The 24,867-nt window shown below is 36.9% G+C and overlaps 1 protein-coding gene across 2 annotated transcripts in view; it reads left to right on the top strand.

The window, feature by feature from the left end:
* OPHN1 (oligophrenin 1) overlaps positions 1-24,867 on the top strand; it is a 611,104-nt gene that overhangs the window by 468,158 nt on the left and 118,079 nt on the right. For both annotated transcript variants that reach the window (XM_068533583.1, XM_068533582.1), the window contains exons 16-18: positions 12,526-12,610; positions 17,444-17,502; positions 18,671-18,776. In XM_068533583.1, the coding sequence (XP_068389684.1) occupies positions 12,526-12,610; positions 17,444-17,502; positions 18,671-18,776 (250 nt within the window). The remainder of the gene's footprint in view (positions 1-12,525; positions 12,611-17,443; positions 17,503-18,670; positions 18,777-24,867) is intronic.

Here is a 24,867-nt window from a genome sequence, read left to right as displayed (position 1 = left end):
ACTCTGAATTCTTTTTCAGGTAGACTGCTTATTTCCTCTTCATTTGTTTGGTCTGGTGGATTTTTACCTTGCTCCTTCATCTACTGTTTGCTTCTCTTTCTTCTCATTTTGCTTCACTTACTGTGTTTGGGATCTCCTTTTCACACGCTGCATGTTCGTAGTTCCCATTGTTTTTGGTCTTTGCCCCTAGTGACTCATGTTGGTTCAGTGGGTTGTGTAGGGTTCCTGGTGGAGGGGACTGGTGCCTGTGTTCTGGTGGATGAGCCTCGGTCTTGTCTTTCTGGTGGCAGGACTGCGTCTGGTGGTGTGTTTTGGGGTGTCTGTGACCTTATTATGATATTAGGCAGCCTCTGTGCTAGTGGGTGGGGTTGTGTTCCTGTCTTGCTAGTTGTTTGGCATAGTGTGTCCAGCACTGTAGCTTGCTGGTCGTTGAGTGGAGCTGTGTCTTAGCGTTGAGATGGAGATCTCTGGGAGATCTTTTTCCGGTTGATATTACATGGAGCTGGGAGGTCTCTGGTGGACCAATGTCCTGAGCTCAGGTCTCCCACCTAAGAGGTAAAGGCCTGACAGCTGGCCACAGCACCAACACCCTGTCAGCCACATGGCTCAGAAGAAAAGGGAAAAAGAGAGAAAGAAAAAAATTAAATAAAATAAAGTTATTAAAATAAAAAAAAATTTTAATTATTAAAAGTAAAAAATTAAATATTAATAAAGAAAGAAAACAAAGAAAGAAAGAAGAGAGCAACCAAACGAAAAAACAAATCCACTAATGATAACAAACACTAAAAACTATACCAAAAAACCCCCAAACAAACAAACAAACAAAACTGGACAGACAGAACCCTAGGACAAATGGTAAAAGCAAAGCTATACAGACAAAATTACACAAAGAAGCATACACATACACACTCACAAAAAGAGAAAAAGGAAAAAAATGTATATATCTATATATATAAAAAAGGAAGAGAGTGACCATATCAATAAACAAATCTACCAGTGATAATAAACTCTAAATTCTAAACTAAGATAAACATAAAACCAGACACAAATTAGATGGAGAAAGCAAACCCGAAGTCTACAGTCGCTCCCAAAGTCCACTGCCTCAATTTTGGGATGATTCATTGTCTATTCAGGTGTTCCAGAGATGCAGGGTATATGAAGTTGATTGTAGATGTTTAATCCACTGCTCCTGAGGCTGCTGGGAAAAATTTCCCTTTTGCTTCTTTGTTCGCAGAGCTCCTGGGGTTCAGCTGTGGATTTGACCCCGCCTCTGCCTGTAGGTCGCCTGAGGGCATCTGTTCTCCGCCCACACAGGACAGGGTTAAAGTAGCAGCTGATTAGGGGGCTCTGGCTCACTCAGACCAGCGGAAGGGAGGGGTACAGAATACAAGGTAAGCCTGCAGTGGCAGAGGCTGGTGTGACGTTGCAACAGCCTGAGGCACGCTGTTTTTTCTCCCGGGGAAGTTGTCCCTGGATCACAGAACCCTGGCAGTGGCGGGCTGCACAGGCTCCCGGGAGGGGAGGTGTGGATAGTGACCTGTGCTTGCACACAGGCTTCTTGGTGGCTGCAGCAGCAGCCTTAGCATGTCATGCCCATCTCTGGTGTCCGCGCTGATAGCTGCGGCTCGCGCCTGCCTCTGGATGCTCATTTAGTTGGTGCTCTGAATCCCCTCTCCTCACGCACCCTAAAACAATGGTCTCTTGCCTCTTAGGCAGTTCCAGACACTTTCCCGGACTCCCTCCCGGCTAGCTGTGGCACACTAGCCCCCTTCAGGCTGTGTTCACACAGCCAACCCCAGTCTTCTCCCTGGGATCTGACCTCGGAAGCCCAAGCCTCAGCTCCCAGCCTCCACCCGCCCTGTCGGGTGAGCAGACAAGCCTCTCAAGCTGGTGAATGCTGGTCGGCACTGATCCTCTGTGCAGGAATCTGTCTGCTTTGCCCTCTGCACGCCTTTTTGCGCTCTCCTCCGTGGCTCCAAAGCTTCCCCCCCACACCCCTCTGTCACTGCCAGTGAAGGGGCTTCCTAGTGTGTGGAAACTTTTCCTCCTTCACAGCTCCCTCCAACAGGTGCAGGTCCTGTCCGTATTCTTTTGTCTCTGTTTTTTCTTTTTTCTTTTTGCCTTACCCAGGTATGTGGGGAGTTTCTTGCCTTTTGGGAAGTCTGAGGTCTTCTGCCAGCGTTCAGTAAGTGTTCCGTAGGAGTTGTTCCACATGTAGATGTATTTCTGGTGTATTTGTGGGGAGGAAGGTGATCTCTACGTCTCACTCCTCCATCCATCTTGAAGGTCTCTCTCAAGACTGCCTTTTGAAGACTGCTTAGAACACCTTTCGCTAAGTGCTCTGGTCTACCCTGACTGTTTTTTAGTATTTTTACACTTTGTGTAGACTTTGTCTTTCTGGTGCTAGCTTTAGATTAATCTTAGACCTCTAGTCCTCTTTGTTTCTCATGAATGAACTTTTCCCAGCATTGCCCTTGCTTCCTGGGAAGGTTTGTGGAGGGGGACTATGAGTGATACCTCACTGGGATTTGGTGTTTATTTTCCTACTTACAATTAATTTGGAATTTGGGTGTTCTCTGTGTTTTCATGTGGAGGGCATGGCTTTGTGTACTTTTGTGTTTCTAGTGGTTCTGTGTTGTTTTATGGAGGATGTGTAGGGAGATTTAGATTTTACATGGCCACAATTACCTCAACATAAGCATTTCCCATACGATTAAAAATGCTTTGCAAATATTTTAATGGCTGCATATTATGATAGACAAAAGAACCAAAATTTATCAGATCATTTCCTTCTTATTGAGCAGTTCATTTGTCTCCTTTTTTGTGATTACATAATTTGTGGATGAATTCGTTCTAATGTTTACTTTGCATAGATTTGCCGAAGTAGAATTATTGTCTCAAGGTTATAAATATTATTAATAATCTTGATATAATTTGAATCCAGGGAGAACCAGTAGATCATGTATGGATTTATTTTAATCACCTAACTAAGGTTGCTTCCACCTTTTTTTCAGGTAGCACCCCTGTCTTCTACATATATAGCAGGAACCAGGTCTGAAATAGCTGGGAGGCATCAGTGTGGCTATTTCTGGTGTTTACAACCAGTATCTCTGCCTATTGATGGAACCATGTGCCATTATTGGTTATGAAATATTTGAAGATCTCCTGCAGCCGTAGTTTATAATATTTGTTTTCCTATGAGTGTATTGTCTTTTATCACTCTACTTGGGACACATACATATACAGCAACAACAAAAGGACAAGTGACCTTTATTTCAGCTCTCCTTTAGTCTGCCATCCCTGGGTTTTATAAGTGAAGAAGGGAGATAAGCAAGAGACTGAGCTGGCAAGGCTGTAACTTGGTGAAACTGATCAATCCTCACATTAATCATTACTGCCTTCACGACTTGTGTCAGAGACTGATAGTCTCATTTTTCCTCCACTTTCTGTTAGTGACTTCTCTTTCTTCCTCTCACTCGATCAGTTTTATCAACTGCAAGTAATCAAAGCTTATCTTACTGTTAATGCAACCAGAATTTTCACAGTAATATCATATTACTAATGTTTTCTTCATTAGTTCGTACACTCTGACATGACTCGTGTGTTTTAGAGGAGCCACTATGACCTTCTTGCTATTGTGGGGGTATTTTTGTTGTTGTGTTTTTGTTTTTGTTTTTCTGCCTCTAAATGTGAGGGAAAAAAACATTGTGCCCTCATTTGGAGTGGTGGTTAGAACTTTGACCAAGATATTCCTATGATTATTTTTACTCCCAGTCTTATTATCTATCACATAACAAAACATGACAGGAAAACAGCCTCACCCTAGAATCACATTTGAGAAGTTGTTATTCAAAAACAAAACAAAACAAAACTTCCCAGGCCTAATCCTGGACCCAATGAAACAGTCTCTTGTCTTGGGATCCAGGAATCTGTATTTCACAAAACTTCCCTAATGTCTCTGATGCAGTTTGTCAACTGACTATAGGCTCATTTTGGGGATGCATAGTTTCAGTGCATATTCTACATCAAACGATGACCCCAGTATAGCTCTCAAATGGTCATCTCTGTTCCAGTTTCTAGAACTTGTTAACCTTGCTATATATTCATGACGTGCTCTAGGGTGCATACAAAACTTCATTTTCTAATATGCTCAGAATGTCATTCCCAAACCAAGAGCCTATAAAAATTCATTTGGTTTTCTGTGAATTGAATGGTTATTTTTTTACATTTTAATTCTTCTGTTAATTTGAAATTGAATATGTTTGGTATGAAATAGGGATCTAACTGAATTTTTTCCAAATTGTTAATTTTCTATGCTCCATTTATTGAATGTCTTATTTTTTCACTAATTTATAATGCTGCTTTTATTGTATATTAAGTTCTTATATTTACATGATGATCTTTTTATGAGCTCTTCACTTTTTCCACCTGTTATTCTTGTACTAGTATGACCTTGTTACTGTTGTAGCATTTTTAATCATTTTCCTATCAAGTAGCACAAATTCTCCCCAATTATTCTTCTTTAAAAAAATGTTTAAGCCATTTTTGCCAACTCATTGTCCCATGTAAACTTTTTATCATGTTCCAGAAAACATAAGCTTTTTGACATTTTTATTTGAATCCTATTAAATCTAAAACTTAATTGAAGTCAAGTTGATAACTTTTCAATATTTAGTCTTTCTGTACAGAATCACAGTATATGTTTTCATTTATGCAGTTTTCTTTTTATATTTTGTACTTTTTTCTAGATAAGTCCTAAATGTTTACGCATATTTATTCCTAGGTTTGATTATAAAAATAACATATACACACACACATGCACAGAGTGCCAGTTTTTCCTATTATCAATAAATTTTTGAACTGATTATTGCTAGTGTATAAGATGCTTATGATTTTTGTATCTTTATTTTCTGACCAAGGATTTTAACAAGCTTTCCTGTGAGTTTTAACAATTTTGTAATTGTTTATCTTGGGTTTTTCGGGTGGACAGTTATGTCATTGATAAATAATTCTTACTCTATCTCCTTTCCAACAGCTTTAAGTTTCCTGTTCCTTGTTTAATTACATTAAATGTCCTAGCTGTTCACTGCCTCTGCCATTCATTAAAATCACCTGGAGAACTTAAAAAACAACCAAGACTCACCTCCAGAGGTTCTGATTTACTTTACATAGAGAGGAGCCTGGGCATTGTTATTTTCAAAGCTTCTCAGAGATTTCTAGAAGTTAGGTTTGAGAATCATTGTTCAAAACACTCTGAGCCAATGATAAGTAGTAGTGGTGAAAGAAGGATTCCTTTCTGGCTTCTGATCTTAAGCTTTAACTATGATATCAACTGATCATTTGAGACAGATTCAATGGTGTACTGGATGCGCTCATACTGGCTCATGAGACCTGACTTTGCACATCTTTTCCCAACTTCAAGTTTATTGACATCATGTGGTAGCTTGGAATTGGCCCCACTCCACAGAATTTGGCAAATGCTGCAAATCAAAGCTCCCCTCCTCTCCCAGCATACCATTGCAAATATTTCCTTCTATTCCTAGTCTAAGGATAATTTTTATCTTCATTACTATTTGAGTTTTATTGAAGCCACCTTTCATCATATTGACAACTTATCACCAAAGTTTTAAAACTTTCTATTTCTTGCAGTAATTTTTTTTTAGAGGGATGCCTGTATTCTGATTCTTCAGAGTGTTTCCCTTCTTTTGAGCTACATTGACTTTTCCTGGCCCTAATAACTTTTCAGTTTGTTATTTCTATTACATTATAGACAAGGAGGAGTCAAATTTGGGTTTGTAAGATATTGGTTTGAGTTCTTGCTCAAAAGTTTCAGGTCCAAATGATTAGAAAAGCGAAACATTATTCCAACAATCACTGCTGTGGTAAACCTCAGATTCAGAGGGTAGTTCGTTTGGGTGGAAAAGAAAATCTCAGTCACTAACTTAGAGGAATATCTTGACTGCATGTTTCTCCAGTAATTCTCTATAAATACTATCTTGTCACAAAGATGTGCATAAGAATTAGGCAATATAAAGCTGAAATTGGCATTCTCTGAGAAGTAATTGGAATTCAGAAACCATAGTCATGTCAGTTACATGCAGACCCATATGTTTTACAATCAAATGAGCTGAAATTTGGGTAGATAGATTCTTTTGAAGATTAAAAAGCCTAAATGCAACACATGGCTAAATTGATGGCCACTTTACTTTCACTGAGAATGGACAGGCCTTGGGCAGGGCCAAGATTTTACACAAATAAGGCTGCAGTAAGCTTCAGAATATACCAATTACCAATTTATATAGGAGGATATTATTCTCAGTCAAGCAATTGAAATGTTGGTTCTATAGCTGGGAATCTTTTGCCTTTACTTAGTGCAAAAGGATGAAGCTTACCTACTTTATGCCAGACACTCTTCTGAGAGAAAAGGATTATATAAGGGGAAGCACAGGCACAGGCTTAAAGTGGTTGCCCCTCTGGAGGGCATAGGCACTAAACCTTGTGGGCATCACTACAGCACCTTCTCTGCCAGCATGCAGAGTGCAAGAGCTATGGAGGTGTGACTACTTCCACATGTATTTTGATGGGTGGAGGCAAAGGGCTGTTGTAAGCCATGGCCACCACAGAGAGTCCCCACTGGTGCAGTGCCCAGTGGAGCTGTGGGAATGGGGCTGCCTCCATTACCCCAGACTAGTAGAACCACATGTACGCAGTTCCAGCCTGGGAGAGTCGCCCGCACTGAACTCTGACCCAGGAGAGCTGCAGAATGTGCCGTGCCGACCAAGCCATGGGAGCAGGGCCACCCAAAGCCTTGGGGACAGGACCACTACCCCAGTGTGTCTAGAAGGCAGGATCCCCAACCAAACTGGCCTTAAGATTTGGGACTTGCTCAGTACCAGTACCCCTTTCTATTTTCCTATTTCTTCCTTTTGGAATGGGAGTGTTTGTTCTATACCTGTCCCATATTTGTATTTTGGAAGCACCTAACATGCTTGATTTCACAGGTTGCCAGCTGGAGAGCAGTTTGCTTCAGGATGAATTATCTCACCAGTATCTGATTTAGTTGATATTTAGATAAGACATTGAACTTAGACATTTTTTTAAATCATAAACTTTATTTAACCCTGTATATTAAGAATATTACCAATTTAATATGTAATATAACAAATTATTAATGAGATATTTTACATTCCTTTTTGTACTAATTCTTCAAAATGTGGTGTCTATTTTATACTTACAGAATATCTCAACTCCAACTAACCACTATTTTTCTTTCCATTTTTATTGAGATATAATTGACATATATATGTTTAAGGTGTACAAAATAATGATTTGACTTACATACATCATGAAATGATTACCACAATAAGCTTAGTAAAAATCCACAGTCTCATATAAATATAGCATAAAAGAAATAGAAAATAAGATTTACTCTCTTAACAACTTTCATATATAATATAGAGCAGTGTTAATTATCTTTGTCATGTTGTAAATTACATATCTAGTACTTACTGATTTTATAACTAGAAACTTGTACCTTTTGACTACCTTCATCTAATTCCCCCTTCCCTCATGCCCTGTCTCTGATAACCACAAAGCTGATCTCTTTTTCTCTGAACTTGTTTGTTTGTCTTTGAAGTATAATTGACCTACAACACTGTGTTAGTTCTTGGTACACAAGATAGTGATTCAATATTTCTGTACATTTGAAAATGATCACCATGATAAGTATAGTTGTCATCTGTCACCTTACAAAGATATTACATAATTATTGACTATATTCCCCACACTGTACATTTCATAATGTAACTAGAAGTTTAATCTCCCTAACCTATTTCTCTCCTCCCCTCAACCACTACTCCACTAACAAGCACCTGTTTATTCTCTTTATCTATGACCCTGTTTGGTTATGTTTTCACGTTTGTTTTGGTTTTTTTAGATTCCACAGGTAAGTGAAATCATACAGTATTTGTCTTTCTCTGTCTGACTTATTTCACTTAGCATAATACCCTCTAGGTCCACCCATGCTGTGACAAATAGCAAGATTTCATTCTTTTTTATGGCTGAGTAATATTCCACTGTATATATATACCATATATTCCTTATCCATTCATTTGTCAATGGACACTTAGGTTGAACCTCCTTACCTTGGCTATTGTAAATAATGCTGCAATGAACATATGGGTGCATATATCTTTTCAAATTAGTGTTTTCATTTTCTTCACATAAATACCCAGAGTGGAGTTTCTGGACTTTATGGTAGTTTTATTTTCAATTTTTAAAGGAATCTTCATATTGTTTTCCATAGGGGCTGCACCAGTGTACATTCCTACCAACAGTGAATGAGGGTTCTTTTCTCTACATCTTCACCAACACTTATTATTTCTTGTCTTTTTGATAATAGCCATTCTGACAGATGTGAGGTGTTAGCTCATTGTAGTTTTGATTTGCATTTCCCTAATGATTTTGAACATCTTTTCATGAGCCTGTGGCTATCTGTATATCTTCTTTGGAAAAATCTCTATTCATGTCCTCTGTCATTTTTTAAATTGGGTTGTTGGTTTCTTTGAAGTGGAATTGTATGATTTCTTTTTTATATTTTGAATATAAAAATAATATATATATTATCCTTGTTGGATATATCCTTGTTGTGTGTGTGTGTGTGTGTTGTATATATGTGTGTGTGTGTGTGTATATATATATATATATTCTTGTTGGATATATCATTTGCAAATATCTTCTCGCATTCAGTAAGGTGGCTTTTAATTTTGTTGATAGTTTCCTTTGCTGTGCAAAAGCTTTGTAAGTTGATGTAGTCTCACTTTTTTTTTGCTTTTATTTTCCTTGCCTGAGGAGACATATTCCAAAAAATATTACTAAGACTGATATCAAAGAGCCTACCGCTTATGTTTTCTTCTAGATGTTTTATGGTTTCAGGTCTTGTATTTAAGCCTTTAATTCATTTTGAGTTTATTTTTGTATATGGCATGAGAAAGTAGTCCAGTTTGATTCTTTTGCATGTAGCTAGCTGTCCAGTTTTCCCAAACCATTTATTGGAAAGAGGGTCTTTTCCCCATGGTATATTCTTGCCTCCTTTGTCGTAGGTTAATTGACTATATAAACATGGGTTTATTTCTGGACTCTCTATGCTGTTCCATTGATCTATGGGACTGTTTTTGTGCCATTACCATACTATTTTTATTACTGTAGCTTTGTAGTATAGTTTGAAATCAGGACATGTGATATGTCTACTTCTGTACTTCTTTCTCAAGATTGTTTTGGCTATTTGGGGTCTTGTGTTTCCATACAAATTTTAGAATTTTTTGTTCTACTTTTGTGGAAAATGCCATTTGTATTTTGATAGGGATTTCATTGAATATTACTTATATTACTGTTATTTCTTTCTAGTTCAATTTCATATTGGTGTAAGGTTTTATTCTTTTGAATTTATTAAGGTCTGTTTTATGGCCCAGAATGGGGTCTATCTTAGTGAATGTTCTGGTTGAACTTTAGAAGAATGTGTATTCGCTTTTGTTGGATGAAGTAGTCTATAAATGTCAATTAAATCCAGCTGATTGATGATGCTGTTCAGTTCAATTACTTACTGATTTTTTACCCGTTGTATCTGTCAATTACCATAAAGGGGTGTTGAAAAGCACATGTTTCAGTGCTTTTTTGTTGGATGCATATCTTTTAAGGATAGGTATGTATTCTTGGAGAATTAATCCTTCTATTTAATGACCCTCTTTATCCCTGATAATTTCCTTGATCTGAAGTCTGCTTTGTTTGAAATGAATAGAGCTACCTCAGCTTTGTTTTTGATTAATGTTAGCGTGGTATATCATTCTCCATCCCTTTTTTAATCTATATGTCTCTTTATATTTGAAGTTGGTTTCTTGTAGATAATATATAATTAAGTCTTGTTTTATAATACACTCTGACAGTCTATGTATTTTCATTGGTGTATTTATACCATTGACATTTAAAGTGATTATTGATATAGTTGGATTAATACCTACCATACTTGCTACATTTTTCTGGTCATGGTCCTTGTTCTTCGTTTCTTTTTTCATTTTCCACTCTTTTTCTGCCTTCTCTGGGTTTAACTGAGTATTTTTTATGATTCTATTTTTCCTCTGTGTTAACATATAAATTATACTTTTTTAAAACTCTTTTTTAGTGGTTGCCCTTGCATTTGCAACATACATTTACAATTTATCCAAGTCCTCTTTCAAATAATACCATACCACTGCGCTGTTAGTGCCAGTACTTTATAACAGAATGTTTCTAATTCCTCTCTTTAATCCCTTATAACATTTTTGTCATTCATTTCACTATCCATAAGCTATAATCACTGAATACATTGTTGCTATTATTTTAAACTTTTACCTCTTAGACCAGTTAAGAATAAGAGTAATAGTGTTTTGTTTACCATCATTTATTCCTCCTCTAATACTCTTCATTTCTTTATGTAAATATGAATTATTGACCTATAGGTTTCTCTGTGAAGAACTTCTTCTAACGTCTCTTGCAAGGGAGATCTACTGGTGACAAATTTTCTCAATGTTTGTTTATTTGAGAAAGTATTTATTTCTCATTCACCTTTGAAAGGTAATTTTTCTTTCAGGCTGGTCTTTTTTTTTCTTTTAACACTTTAAATATTTCATTCCACTCTCTTCTTGTTTACATGGTTTCTTGAGAAAAGTTGGAATAATTCTTATTGTGCTCTTCCTTCAGTAAGGTGTTTTTTTCTTCTGGCTTCTATCAAGATTTTTTCTTTGTCTTTGGTTTTATTCAGTTTGACTGTGGTATGCTTAGGTGTAGATTCTTTTGATATGTATCCTGATTGGTGTTTTCCAAGATTCCTGGATTTGTGGTTTTGTGTTTATTATTAGTTTTCAGAAATTCTCAGTCATCATTGCTTAAGATATTTCCGCTGTTCCTTTTTCTCTTTCTTCCCCTTCTAGTATTCCCATTGCATGTATGTTACACCTTTTGTTATTGTCCCACAGTTTTTGGATATCCTCTTCTGTCTTTTCCTTTCTTTTTTTTTTCTCTTTGCATTTTATTTTTGGAAGTTTATACTGACATTTCTGTAAGTTCACTGATTATTTTCTCACCTGTGTCCATCAAAGGAATTCTTCATTTCTGTTATGGTGTTTCTGATTTCTAAAATTTCCTTTTGATTCTTTCTTAAAGCTTCTATCTCTCTGCTTACATTAATCCAACTCCTTTTTTTAATGTTGTCCACTTTACCCATTACAGTCCTTGGTATATTAATCGTAGTTGTTTTAAATTCCTAGTTTGATAATTATAAAGTATCTGCCATATCTGAGTCTTATTCTGATGCTTTCTGTGTTTCTTGAAACTTTTTTTGTCTTTTAGTGTTTTCTTGTAATTTTTGTTGCAAGCCAGACATTATGGGTAAAAGGAACTGAGGTAAGTGGGTCTTTAGTGTGAGGTTTTATTTATCTGGCTAGAGTTTAGCCTGTGTTTTTTGGTTGCTGTATCTGTAGGTCTCAGGGGCTAAACTTACCTCTGGTGTCCTTGTTTTTATTTCCTCTACTGTCTTTTGTTTTCCCTAGAGACTTCTTAAATATTGTCTGAGAAGAATAATTCTTTTAGTCATATTCCCTTGTTATTATCCAGGAAGCCTGTTGATATGGTGGTAAGGTGTGAGGGCAGGGGTAGTGTTCTACAATTCTACAATTATGTCTCAGTATTTTAGTGAACCTGTGCTTCTGGCCTGTGACTTTCACAAGTATTTCTCAGTTTTGTTTCAGTTTTCCCCCTTAGAAGAGACAGGAAGGGATTTCATTTCTGGAATTGGGAATTTCCCCCTTCCCAGGTCAGTTAAGCTCTGATAAAGTAGTTTCTCTTGAGGGTAGGCCTTATTAAGAAGAATGAAATGCTCTGTGCATATTTTTAAATGGCTAATTTTCTTATCTCCTTCTCAGAATTACAGTAACATGAGGGAATTTTTCTCAGATCTTCACTGTGAGGACCTGATAGGGCTCCTGGAGGTAAAACTCACAAAAGCTTGGGAGTCCCCTAGGACTGGGCCTTCTTAAAATTTTTAACTCTCAATCTTGTCCACACTGAGCCGCTAGCAATTTGCCAATTACAGATTGGGTTTTCCTAGCCCTGTACTGTTTCCTAAGGAGTTTTCTACCCTTGGGCTTCTGCTCTATAAGTTTTGATTCTCTGTATCTGCCTGTCTGTTTCTTCAGTTTGCCTTATGACCTCAGTTCTCTGATGGAACTAAGAGGAGTTGACTTTCAGTTTGTTCCATTTTTTTTTTCTTATTGTGTGAATGAAAGAGGTGGCTTCCAAGCTCCTTACATCCCTAGTTCAATATAAGGGAATTTTTGAGACCTCAAAGACATGTTTGTTGTAAAGTTTTCATCTTTTGAAAACTGGTCAGAGTAACCATCTTTTAATTAATGCACTTTATTTTTCTTTTAAAGGGATAAAATGTAAGATCTTGTGGAATGTTAACTTTTTTCTCATTTTTTTCTTCTCAAATAGATCCTAAATGTCCAGGAGATGTTGATTTTCATAATAGTGACTGGGACATTAAGACAATCACCAGCTCCTTGAAATTCTACCTCAGGTATATCTGATATGATTTGGAACATTCCTTTTCAGAGTTGATGAAATATTTCTGGATGGAGATTGGAGTTAATGTGGTCCCAATTTTGGGAGGTTGGGTAGGATTGCTAAAGAAAATAATAGTGAAAAAAATTTCTGTCAAAGAAGAATGTGCGTTAGGAGACTTTTTAAAATTTGGGAATTTAAGCAAGGGAAGCATCAAAATAATAGAATAGTTATTGAAATATGGCTTTTTTGAAGAAAATTGGCTTTAAAAAAGATTATTTAAAAATCACGCCCTTAAAATAATTGAAGTTTTGCCATTGTGCACAGATAGGGTGATGTCACAAATGGGCTCACTAGTAAAATCAGGAGTTGTGACATTTCAAGGTTGTTAACATGTTTTAGTGGATAATAACCATTTTGAAACATTAAATTGCATTTACACAAACATAATTTGTGTATTTGTATGTCTTTTGTTATAATGGAAATAAAAACCAAAAAACTACAACCATAAAAATGTTAGAACTGAATGAAGTGGTGGCAGTCGGGAAAAAAATTAACTTACAAGCAAAATTTGGGGATGCACAATGATGGTGAATATATCATTCAGTTTATTGGCATAGATTTATATTACGTAAAAATATTTGTGACATATACACTTTTTAAAGTCATTCATTTCTTACCATTTTCTGTGTCCCATGTATGCACCATACTTTATGTGGTAGAATGTCTTCTTTTCAATTACTGTACTCTTTAGACGTTAAGATAGGTACTTTAGCTATGGGAAATATCATTAATCCAAAATAGATTGGGTCCCAGATATTGCTATTAAATGACCTTCTGCTGTAGCATCATCTTAGAACTTTAAGTAAACATGAATGCTCTTTCCAGGAGTATTTCTCCTGCATATGCCAAAGAAGAAAAGCACTGGCGTTGGAGGGTTTATTCTGTGCTAGACTGTGTTCTAGTTGCTTACGTTGACAATATCATTGTTTTTTTCTCACAATAATCTTATAAGATAGGTGTTACCATACTCATTTTACAGATGAAGAAATTAAATGATACCCCTCCCCCATTAAGTAATATTCATGATCATGGCTCATATTATTTGAACCTAAGTATCTCTGACTTATAAGGCCACTGGTATTGGAGCACCTTATTCCCCTATTCCCCACTGCCCAGGGGCTGTGACCTTCTTGGAGTTGCTTGGGTAATTTAAGAAAGACAGAGTAATCTGCTATGCATACTTTCAGGAGACTCGTGATGATGAGAATAGTGCAAGTAAATAACTCTGTGTCTCTAGCCTACTTAAAAGGAGTTATTTTTTTTCAGAGATTTATATAGAGTAAGTCCCTCCCACATTACATCTTTCCCAGCTTATCCCATAACAAGCAGTGTAGCTCTTTTGAAAGATGAGAAGATCGAGCCTGAAAGTTTGAGTGGCCTGTAACCCCAATAAGAGATATTTGTTCTTAAGTGTCATATCCATGAACATTTAATATGTACTAGCCAGTCAGCACCCTTTAGATTTCTTAAATGTGTCAGTATTTTCATAGTGGACTTCCTCCATCTGTGTTCTAGGCACCTAACTCACCGCTTGTCTCCAACATTTCTAGAAAATTACTCTAAAAACCATCCCTTCTCTCTTCTGTATCTTTACCCTCTCTCATTCAACAGGCTCTTTCCTCTCAGCATGTAAATATGCTCCAACATTACACATCTCTTTGCATTCATTTATTCTACCATTCACTAAACCATTCAGTAAACATTTCCTGACCTACTCTATGCCTAGCATGGTGTCTGGCAGTAGGCATATAGCTGTGAGTAGATATGACCTTAAAAAGGTTATAGTCCAGTGAAGTGGACAGACAAAAGACAAATAATTATACAAATATAATGTGCTATGATAAGTGCTCTGAAGGAAAAGTACAAGGTGCTATGCAGTCATATAATAGGAAGGCCTAACTTATTCTGGTTTTTAGTTTGGAATGAGGTTTGAATTATAACTTGGAGTCAACTGGGGGTGGGGGGAGGCAGTTCCAGACAGAAATAACTTCATATGCAAAGACCTTGAAGCAAGAGGAAGACCCTTTTAAGAAACTACATGTACCAGTTTATGTGGAGTATTGAGTGTAGACAGGGAGGGAGAGATATGTAGGGGCCAGATCATGCAAGGCCTTTTAGGACATTTTAAGAATTGGGGTATGAATTTATATTAAAAGGAATGAGAATATATTGAAAGATTTTTAAGCAGGAGGTTATATGATGAGATTTGCATTTTGAGAAAAACATAGAGAGATGAGATTAGAGAGAGGCAAAATAAGTAGAGGTGGAAACCAATTAGCAAGCTATTGCTGTGGTCCCGGAAAGAGATGATGCTTCTGTGTGGACTAGGGAGTAGCGGTGGGGATAGATAGAAATAAGCATATTCTAGAGATTTAGCGAGTAAACTTGGATATGAAGATGGAGGAGAGGGAGATAAAAGAATGGCTTCCACATTTCCGGCCCATACAACCAAATGATGGTCATACATTTACTGATTTGGGAAACATAAGAAAATGACTAAATTTGAGGGATATGACAAGTTAGGTTTGGATATGTCAAATTTGGGTGTCTTTGAAGAAATCAGGACAAGAATTTTAAGTAGGCAATTTGATATATAAGAAATATATAGGAATGAAACTCAAGAATTCTGGGCTTGAGCTAAAAAATTGAGAATCATCAACAGTGTAGATGATAATTGGAGGCAGGAGCTTAGATGAGATTGCCTAGTGAGATATTTCACCCCTTCCCAATCTAGCTTCAGTGTATGAAGTAATATACACTCCCTGTCTCTGCTTCTTAATGTCCCAGTTTACTCCTTAACCCACTGCAGTCTGACTCCCGCCCCCTCTGCTCTACTGAAGCTGCTCTTGCCAAGGTCACCAGTGATTCCCTCAATTCTAAACACAATGGACAATTGTCAGCCTTTACCTTATTTGACCTCTTTGTAGCATTTGAAGCTGTTAACAAGCCCTCCTTGAAACTTTTTCTTCTTTTGGATTCTGCTAATCCATTGCTTTTGGATTTTCTCTCACCTCTTTGACCATTTTTAGAAGTCCCTTTTATGGACTTTCTACCTGGTATTTCCTAAGGCTTTCCTCTCTTTTTACTACACTGAGGGGATGGAAAATTCAAATATCCACAAAAGCCAGGACATGAAAATGACTGAAGTAGACTGCTTTCTTGTTAAACTTGTTGCATATAAAACCTTTACTTGCATAGCAATCCCTTTGTTTATATATAAACAGCAATATTCTTTACTTCCACAAATAACCATATGGACCCAGTATAGACAGATCTTTCAGTTTTTCAATAGAGGCAGACAATATTGATTTTTATGTGAAATACACAATTTTTTCATATTCTGATGACTCATTCAATTCCATTTCTTTTTTACACACTACTCTGGACAGGGAAGAAATGTTGAAAGGTCTCATGTAGCTGTTGGCTGCCAGTTTGTCATCTTTCCTTGAGCAGTGGTATCTGTTCTCATGGTTCTAATCACCCTCCTAGGTTCATGATTTCCACATCTACTTCTCAGATTTAGAAAGGCACTCCATCCATCTTCCTAATAAACATCTGCCTTTGGCTATCCCAGAAACCCTTCTGACATAGCATCTCCACTTCCCTCTCAATCAATTTCTAATCTATTCAGTCACCCAAACCAGATTACTCTCTCCGTCACCAACATATGCAATTGTTGATGGAGCTCTGTCTTTAATGTCTTTCAAATGACTCTCCTCACATTTTCTTTCTATCCCTAATGGCACTATTTTCGTTTAGGCCTTTATTATTTCTCACCTAGATTACTACAATAATAGCAGTGGCAAGCAGTATAACGTAGTGATTAAGAACATGGACTTGAGACAGACTGCTAAATTCTGCCACTTACTAATTGTGTGGTCTAGGATGAATTATTTAACTTTTCTGAAGCTCAGTTTCCTTATCTATAAAATGGAGATAATAGCAATATCTACCTTACAGGGTTGTCATGAGAATTAAGTGAGTAAATATATATAAACCACTTAGTGGATAGTTTGATATTATTATTATTATTAGTGTATTACTTCCTTCCTCTGAGCCATGCATCACCTACATTTTGTATATGGAACTCTCCTCAACTAGACTATTAGCTCCTTGGAGGTTTAGACTTTGTCTAACTCATCTGGATCCCCAATACCTGGCACAATGCCAGTCACAAGTAGGGGCTCAGCCAACATTTTTTTTTTTTGGCTGCAGCACACAGCAAGCGGGATCTTAGTTCCCCAACCAGGGGTCGAACCCGTTCCCCCTGCAGCGGAAGTATGGAGTGTTAACCACTGGACCACCAGGGAAGTCCCTCAGCCAATATTTTTTGACTAAATAAAGAAACCTATTTGAGGCTCAATTTCCTTCTCCATTAAATGGGGATTTGAATTACTGCTTCACCTCACAGGATCTTTGGAAGGATCAAATGGGAAGACAGATATAAAAGCACTTTGGAAACTGAGGAAGTATCCAACTGTAAGGACTTCATAGTAGCATTCATAGTGGGTCCACTTTGGAATTTTGCAGGACTGATTTGTGCCTCTTTTCACTTTGGGGAACTAATTGGAGACCCTGCACAAGGTCTCAGCTCATACTTTTATAGGTCTTCTGTCAAATTACTAGCAACTAGGATTCCTCTGACAAAGTTTCAGATGAAGAGAGAAATGTATGTAGTCGTTAATCTGTGGAGCTCAGAAACTTCAGGCTTGCTGCTCACAGAACTGCGCATCTAAGGCCTTGCTACTCCCTCCCCAAAGGAACTTACAGTCTTCATTAATTTCAGGAATCTTTCTGAACCTGTCATGACCTATAGACTTCACAAAGAGCTGGTCTCTGCTGCCAGTAAGTATTTATGTTACTTAGTTAATTGTGTTGTCCTCGCTTCTAAGTAATGTTTACAGCAACAAGCCTAGAAGACTGCTTGAGGGAAAGTGAGGGAAAAAACAAACATATACACAGATTTTGTCCACTGTCAAATGAGAGTATTCTTACTTGCTAACTCAAGTGTTGTATTATTTTTCATAAATCAATGTTAGTTGAGTGAATTGGAGAAAACTGGCTAACGAGGGATATGACAGGTCTGAGGACTTTATTGATTGATTTGCCTCTTACATCAGAACAAGATGGCTCACATTGCCAGGGGACAGCAAAATGTTTCCATTACAGTTACTATTTCAGCATTTTTTCAGCACTTTGCCTTTTCAAATGCTTTTCAATTGTGTTGTGAATTATTACTCCTAATCTTTTAGTGCTAGCATCACATTTTTTTAGATGATAAGACCGATGGTGAGGGTGGAGGGGTACATAGGAAATAAGGCATATAGAATCACTCAAAAAGTTGGCAGCTGAAGAAGCATTAAAAGTTTTGGCTGAGGCCACTGTATGAGTATCCCTCCCTACCTTGATGTGACTCTTCTGCATTATGCCTTGTATGGTATTTAGGAAAAAGATTCAGGGGATTTGTCTTCATAATGAATCTTTGTTGAGGCAAGAGAGCTTTGATCTTTACTCTGAGGTCTCTCAGTGATTTTCATAGGAACCTAGAGGCAGAAGCATACCTCCTAGTTCCACAAGGAAAGTGGGTGGGCAAGGGATTCCAGCTGGAAGTTTGCATGTGGAACTTTAGGAGCAACCTGCTGTATCCAGAATTCTGACTTGCTCTGAGACAGTCTCGTCTTCTCTACTCATATTTCTTTTCTCTTCTCTCTTCTATTTCTTCATCTTTCTAGGCCTATTTCTTTGTTTTCAATCTATGTTTTTATCTTTTAGTCAGTCTCTCTCCCTCCCTCTCTTTCTTTCAGTGTCTTTGTTTCTTGGTCTCTCTTTGTCATTGTGTCCCTGTGTCTATATATATCTCTCTCTTTTCATCTCTTTGACTCTATGTGTCTCTGATTGTCTGTGTCTGTGTGTGCACATGTGCGCCTGTGTGTGTGTGCCTGTGTGTATATGTATGAGAGTTTGCTTGATCCAATTGCCCAGAAGGCAAAACTATCTCTCTGTTCTCTCTCAGAGTCTGACAACCTGGATTATCGGCTGGGAGCTATTCATTCCTTGGTATATAAGCTACCAGAAAAGAACCGAGAGATGCTGGAACTTCTTATAAAACACTTGGTCAAGTAAGTAACTTCTAGGTTTTCAGGAAGAGTTCCTATTAGAGGGCTGGCCCACATGGTAGCACTGCAGATAAACTGTCTGTCAGCTCATTAAGTCCCAGCCCCCAACTGCTTCATCCTGGGCAGTCTGAGTGCTCTGTGAGAAAGGCAGTTTTCCCTTTACCCTTATATATATCCTCTCAGGGTCATCATGCATCTTAGTTGAGGGGTTGTCTCAGTTGAATGGTAACACCAGGTAGAATGGTGGCTGAATACAGGCTTTGCTGTCAGATAAACGTGGGTTCAAATCCCAGCTGTGTAATATTAGGAAAACCTCTCTTAACCTGTTTGGTCATCTATAAAATGAGAGTAGTATTCCCTACCACATAAGACTGTTGTGTGGATTTGAATGAACACAGGTGAAGTACGTGGCACATAGGAAGTTCTCAAGACATGTGAACTATGATTATGGTCACCTTCTTTGCTTGGGTGTGGCATGTAGGAACAGATAGCAGCATTCCAGAGAGTAGGTCTGGTGATGGGCTCTAAGATGGGTGGGTGTAAGGGGCATGTGTGCCTGACTGTAGTGCTTCCTGGCATGAAGGTTCGATGTTGTGAATAAAGATGAATTTACTTGACTCATAAAAGGCTAGCTGCTCTAAGGAAACAGTATGGTGCAGCAGAAAATACTCTGTCCAGGAGTCAGCAAACCTGGGTTCTAGTGTCAGTTCTGCTACTAGCTTTCTTGAGGACCATGGGCAGGTCACTCTTAAGACCACTCCTGGTGTATTAAAAAGTAAATAAGTGAGACAACAAGCTTAGAAAAATTGTGATGCATTTTAAGTGTTTGTGTTTAACAAAATAAAGCTATCAGCACACTCATTAATGCATCGATGAGATATTTTAACCTCATTTGGAGAATATCTCAAAACACCTAAAATTGAGGCCCTTAGTGAAGGTTAAATGGCCCTCTTTGCCTCCTGCTGTAATAAATCCTGATCACTCTGCACCTCTGGACCTCAGGTTCCCCTGTGACATGATAATATCTCTCCAAGATCTGACCAACTCTGACATTCTAAGTTTTTTGTTTTTTGGGTTTTTTTAATACGTCTATAGCCAATATTGCAGACAAATAGGCAGAATTAGCAAGACAATGGCTTTTATACTTATTGCCAATGCTTGTAATTTGGGCTAATAGCAAACATTAAAAAGCATTTTCTTTCCAAAAAATTGTTTATGATAATCTCCGTAAAGTACAAAAATCAGCACATGTTGTTAATTTGAAGTTGCCCGGGGAAAAGGGACTTTGGGTTCAAATTTCAGCTTTATTGCTAATTTGCTATGAACCTAAAGAAAGTCCATCCTACTCTCTGGGCCACAGTTTGGTCATCTATAATATGAGGGGACTGGAATAGCTAATCTCAAAGGGTTCTTCCAGCTCTGACTTTCTAAGAGTCTTAATATGTGACATGAGCTAAGGATTCAGTTGAAGATTCTCCTACTAGCAGTTAGTGAGAGACACCTACCTCCCTCCACCCAAAGGCTGGCCATCTATCTTACTTGAAGTATCTTGCTCCTCAAAATCCTTAGAACAAAAGGAGCAATAGACACAAACACACAAAACACAGAACTAGAAAGACAAATAACCTTAAATATGTGAAAAACTGTGCAAGTTCACTTGTAATAAGAAAAATGCAAATTAAACCTACATTGAGATACCATTTATTGGCAAACCCTAAAGCTTGACTACATTCTGTTTATGAGACTTTGGGGCACAGGGAGTCCAACACATTGCTGGTGTTAATGCAATACAAATACAGACCTACAGGAGGGGAATTTGGCAATATCTAAAAAAATCTGCATCTTCAGTTATCCTTTGACCCAGCAACTCCACTTTTAGGCATCTACTCTGAAGACATACCTCCACAAATACAGAACAACATATGCACAAGTTTGTGTCAGTGCAGTGTAATTTTTAGTAACAAAATATTGGAAACAACATAAATGTCCAACAATAAGTGACTAGTTATGTAAATCATGGTATATTCAAGCAATGTGGTATTATATGGTAATTAAAAAGAATGAGGAAAATATGAATTTTGTTTTTGAAGTGATTTCCAGATGCATTACAAATTTCCGCCAAAAACTTGTGCACAAACATTCATAGCAGCATTATTCATAATTGTCCAAAGGTGGAAACAGCCCATATGACCACCAAATGCTGAATGGAAAAAACAAAATGTGGTATAAACATACAATGGAAAATTATTCAGCCATAAAAGGAATCAAGTACATGGATGAACCTTGAAAACATTATGCTAAGTGAAAGAAGCCAGACACAAAAGGCTACATATTACATTACTCCATTTTTATGAAATGTCCAGAAAAGACAAATCTATAGAGGCAGAATGTAGGTTAATAGTTGCCTAGGACTGAGACATGGGAAGTAACAGCTAATGGTTACAGTGTTTCTTTCTGGAGTGGTGAAAGTGTTCTGGAATTAGATAGTGATGATTGTTGGACAACTCTGTGAATATATTAAAAACCACTGAATTGTACCTTTTAGAAGGGTAAATTTTATGGTATATGAAATATATCTCAATAAAGCTGTTATAAAAACAAACTAATGAAAATGGTTACTAAGGGGGTGTTGACCTGAAATAGACTATCAGATATTTCTTCAGCAAAGATGGGTTTATTTGGGATGAGCAGAGATTTGTAATTTGGAATCTGCAACCATGCCAAACAATGGGCAAGTCCCCACATGATGAGGGAAGGACAACACTTTTATAGAGGGGAAAAGGAAGTTGGGAGGGCTATAGTAAACAAAGAGTCCATGGCTTTTCATTGGCCTGAGTCCTTGGCAGGAAAGAAAAATCTGTTTTCTTCCTGTTGGGCTCTGCTATCATGGTAGGGTATGAGAGCTCCCCCTTCTGGTCTCCTGACTTTATTTAATTGAGGCTTCTCTTTTGTTTTCTTTTTTACAGGGGATAGGTGGTGACTAGGGTGGAAGGGACAAGGATGAGAGCTAGATTCCTCTGAGTCCACCTCCTTCTATGGTTTTGACTTTTGAGCCATATTAATATTTTAGGTACCCAAAAAGTAAAATTAAATCAAAAGGAAAACATTACAAACCCTAAAATGGAATGCAAAAAAGCAAATGAATCTAAATGTTTATCAAATTCATAGCATAGTCATACAGAGAAAACAGTTATTTCATCTAACTTGTCAACACAGCCTCTGATTCATGCTAATGAAATATATTCTAAAAACAGGAAAAACTGCAAAAAAAAGTTGTAAGCATCACCCAGTAGGTTTATTAGTACTAGTAATATTATAATTATAACTTGAATTTATTTTATGTATATGTATCTCATAAGGATAAAGTAAAAAATAGTAAATATATTAATATTGTCAGAAGCCAAGGTTTATGGTGTAAGAAAAAGAGATATGGATACAAAATTCAAGATGTAAAGAAAAAAAAATTCTATAATGGTAAAGTTGAATTGAGAATGCCACTATGAACTCATGATTTAAAAACAAAACAAAAAATAAAAAAAATAAAAATAAAAACAAAACAACAAAATCTTCTATTCACTTAACCAGTCTTGAAATGATTCTACCCAAAAAAGCAATAAACACATGTAATGCCCAGATCTTTTGTCTCTAAATAACATTCCCTTCTCAAAAGTGCCAAGTCTTCTTAGAGAACTGGCTGATTCCAGGTCTGGGGCAAGGAAAATACAAGGTGAGCCTTGGATCAAGTATACCTTTGTAAGCAAAGAAGAGCTCATGCACTAATAGGGTCATGTCACAAAGATTCAGAATCTGCTTGAAAAGGCTGACACTGATTACATCTGGAGCAACCAAAACATCAAAAACAATGAGTGCTGTATTTGATAATAACATTTTGAATAAATAAAAATCCATGGGAGGTAGTTAGAGTAAGGAAAGCCCTTTATTACTGAAGAATACCAGCTAATAAATGTGGGAGGAATGATATAATTAGAAAAACTAGTTTTCAAAAAGCTACAGTAATCAAAACAGTGTGTTATTGGCACAAAAACAGACACATGGATCAATGGAACAGAATAGAGAGCCCAGAAATAAACCCACGCACCTATGGTCAGTTAATCTATGACAAAGGAGGCAAGAATATACAATGGAGAAAAGACAATCTCTTCAATAAACGGTGCTGGGAAAACTGGACAGCAACATGTAAAAGAATGAAATTAGAACATTCTCTAACACCATACACAAAAATAAACTCAAAATGGATCAAAGACCTAAATGTAAGAGCAGATACTGTAAAATTCCTAGAGTGAAACATAGGCAAGACACTCTTTGACATAAATTGTAGCAATATTTTTTTGATCTGTTTCCTAAGGCAAAGTAAACCAAAGCAAAAAAAAAAAAAAAAAAAAGAACAACAACAACAACAAAAACTGGGACCTGATTAAACATAAAACCTTTCACACAGCGAAGGAAACCATTGACAAAAAGACATTCTACCAAATTGGAGAAAATATTTGTAGAAGATATGACCAATAAGGGGTTAATATCTAAAATATATGATCAGCTCATGCAACTCAATATTGAAAAAACAACCCGATTAAAAAATGGGAAGACTTGAATAGATATTTTTCCAACAAAGGCATACAGATCACCAGACACATGAAAAGATGCTCAACATTGCTAATAATCAGAGAAAGCAAACAAAACCGCATTGAGATATCACCTCACACCTGTCAGAATAACTGTCATCGGGGGTGGTGGTGGTGGTGGGATGAATTGGGAGATTGGGATTGACATATATACACTACCATGTATAAAATAGATAACTAATGAGAACCTACTATATAGCACAGGGAACTCTACTCACTGCTCTGTGGTGACCAAATGGGAAGGAAATCCAAAAAAGAGGGGATCTATGTATAAGTATAGCTGATTCAGTTTGATGCACAGCAGAAACTAACACAACACTGTAAAGCAACTATACTACAATGAAAATTAATAAAGAACACATGGACAGCACCGGATTATTTTGATGTTGTAAATGGTAAGGACAAAGTGTCATGCAGTGTTGATTAAGTGAAAGGTACTCATTGCAAAAGCAAGGGTGTAAGGGTGAGTAAGAGGAAAATAATGTTTAATTGATAGCTCAGAAAAGTATTAATTTTATAATCTCATGTTTTGAATCAATCAAATGTGACACATTATAACCTGCTACCACTTTTCATACAGAGAAGGTAGCATTTGGCAGAGTTTAAAAATCAGAATTCAGCTTTTATAGAAAAATAAATAAGGCTTTGGATATGAGTATAAGCTTGACATAACTAAATGTTTTTGAGAAAAATTAATAAAAAGGAATTTTAAATGGATGCTCCAGTTCCTACATCATTTGTAAGTTTTTTTCCTAAGTTCAACAGTATATCATAAGAATAAGTGGAAACATCCTGGAGCTAAGGGATAATTTTGACGATGCTCTGCAAGTAAACACTACTGATCTGCTACCAAATGAGGCCAACTCCAAGGAAACCTTTGCATTCAAACCAGGAAATATCTCAGAAGAAAATGCAACCCACATATTCATTGCCATTCATTGCCATTCAAAGTGTGGATAAAAGCAATTTGACATCCAAATTGTAATGTTGAAGTATCCAACATTACACAATTTGACATCCAAATTGTAATGTTGAAGTATCCAACATTACACAAGTAGCTTTGTTTATTTCTCAAGCAGATCACAGTCCTGGTGAAAGTCATCCAAATCCCAGAGTTAACATTTCTACCTTGGTATTGTCAGTGGTTGGATCTGTTGCAATTGTTAGTGATATTTTAAGTGCCACTATTTATATTTTAAAGAAGAAAAGAAATGCAATTAGATCGAGGACTGGATTTTAATAAAATAAACAAAATTGAAGGATACTGTGAATTTTTAAATTCTGTGTGGATCATTAGCTCATGAAAATAATTTTAAGAAGTCTGAATGGATATGTAGATTAAATATAAACACCCAGAGATATTTGAAATACTGTAAATCAATATTAAAAGTATAATTTTATTTACTCATTGTTTCATTTATCATCCATAGTGATAAATAAAACTCTTTTCT

This window comes from Eschrichtius robustus, chromosome X, assembly GCF_028021215.1.
Source record: "Eschrichtius robustus isolate mEscRob2 chromosome X, mEscRob2.pri, whole genome shotgun sequence".
Lineage (NCBI taxonomy): Eukaryota > Metazoa > Chordata > Mammalia > Artiodactyla > Eschrichtiidae > Eschrichtius > Eschrichtius robustus.
Note: the sequence above shows the minus strand (reverse complement) of the source record. Positions and strands in the feature narration are given on the sequence as shown.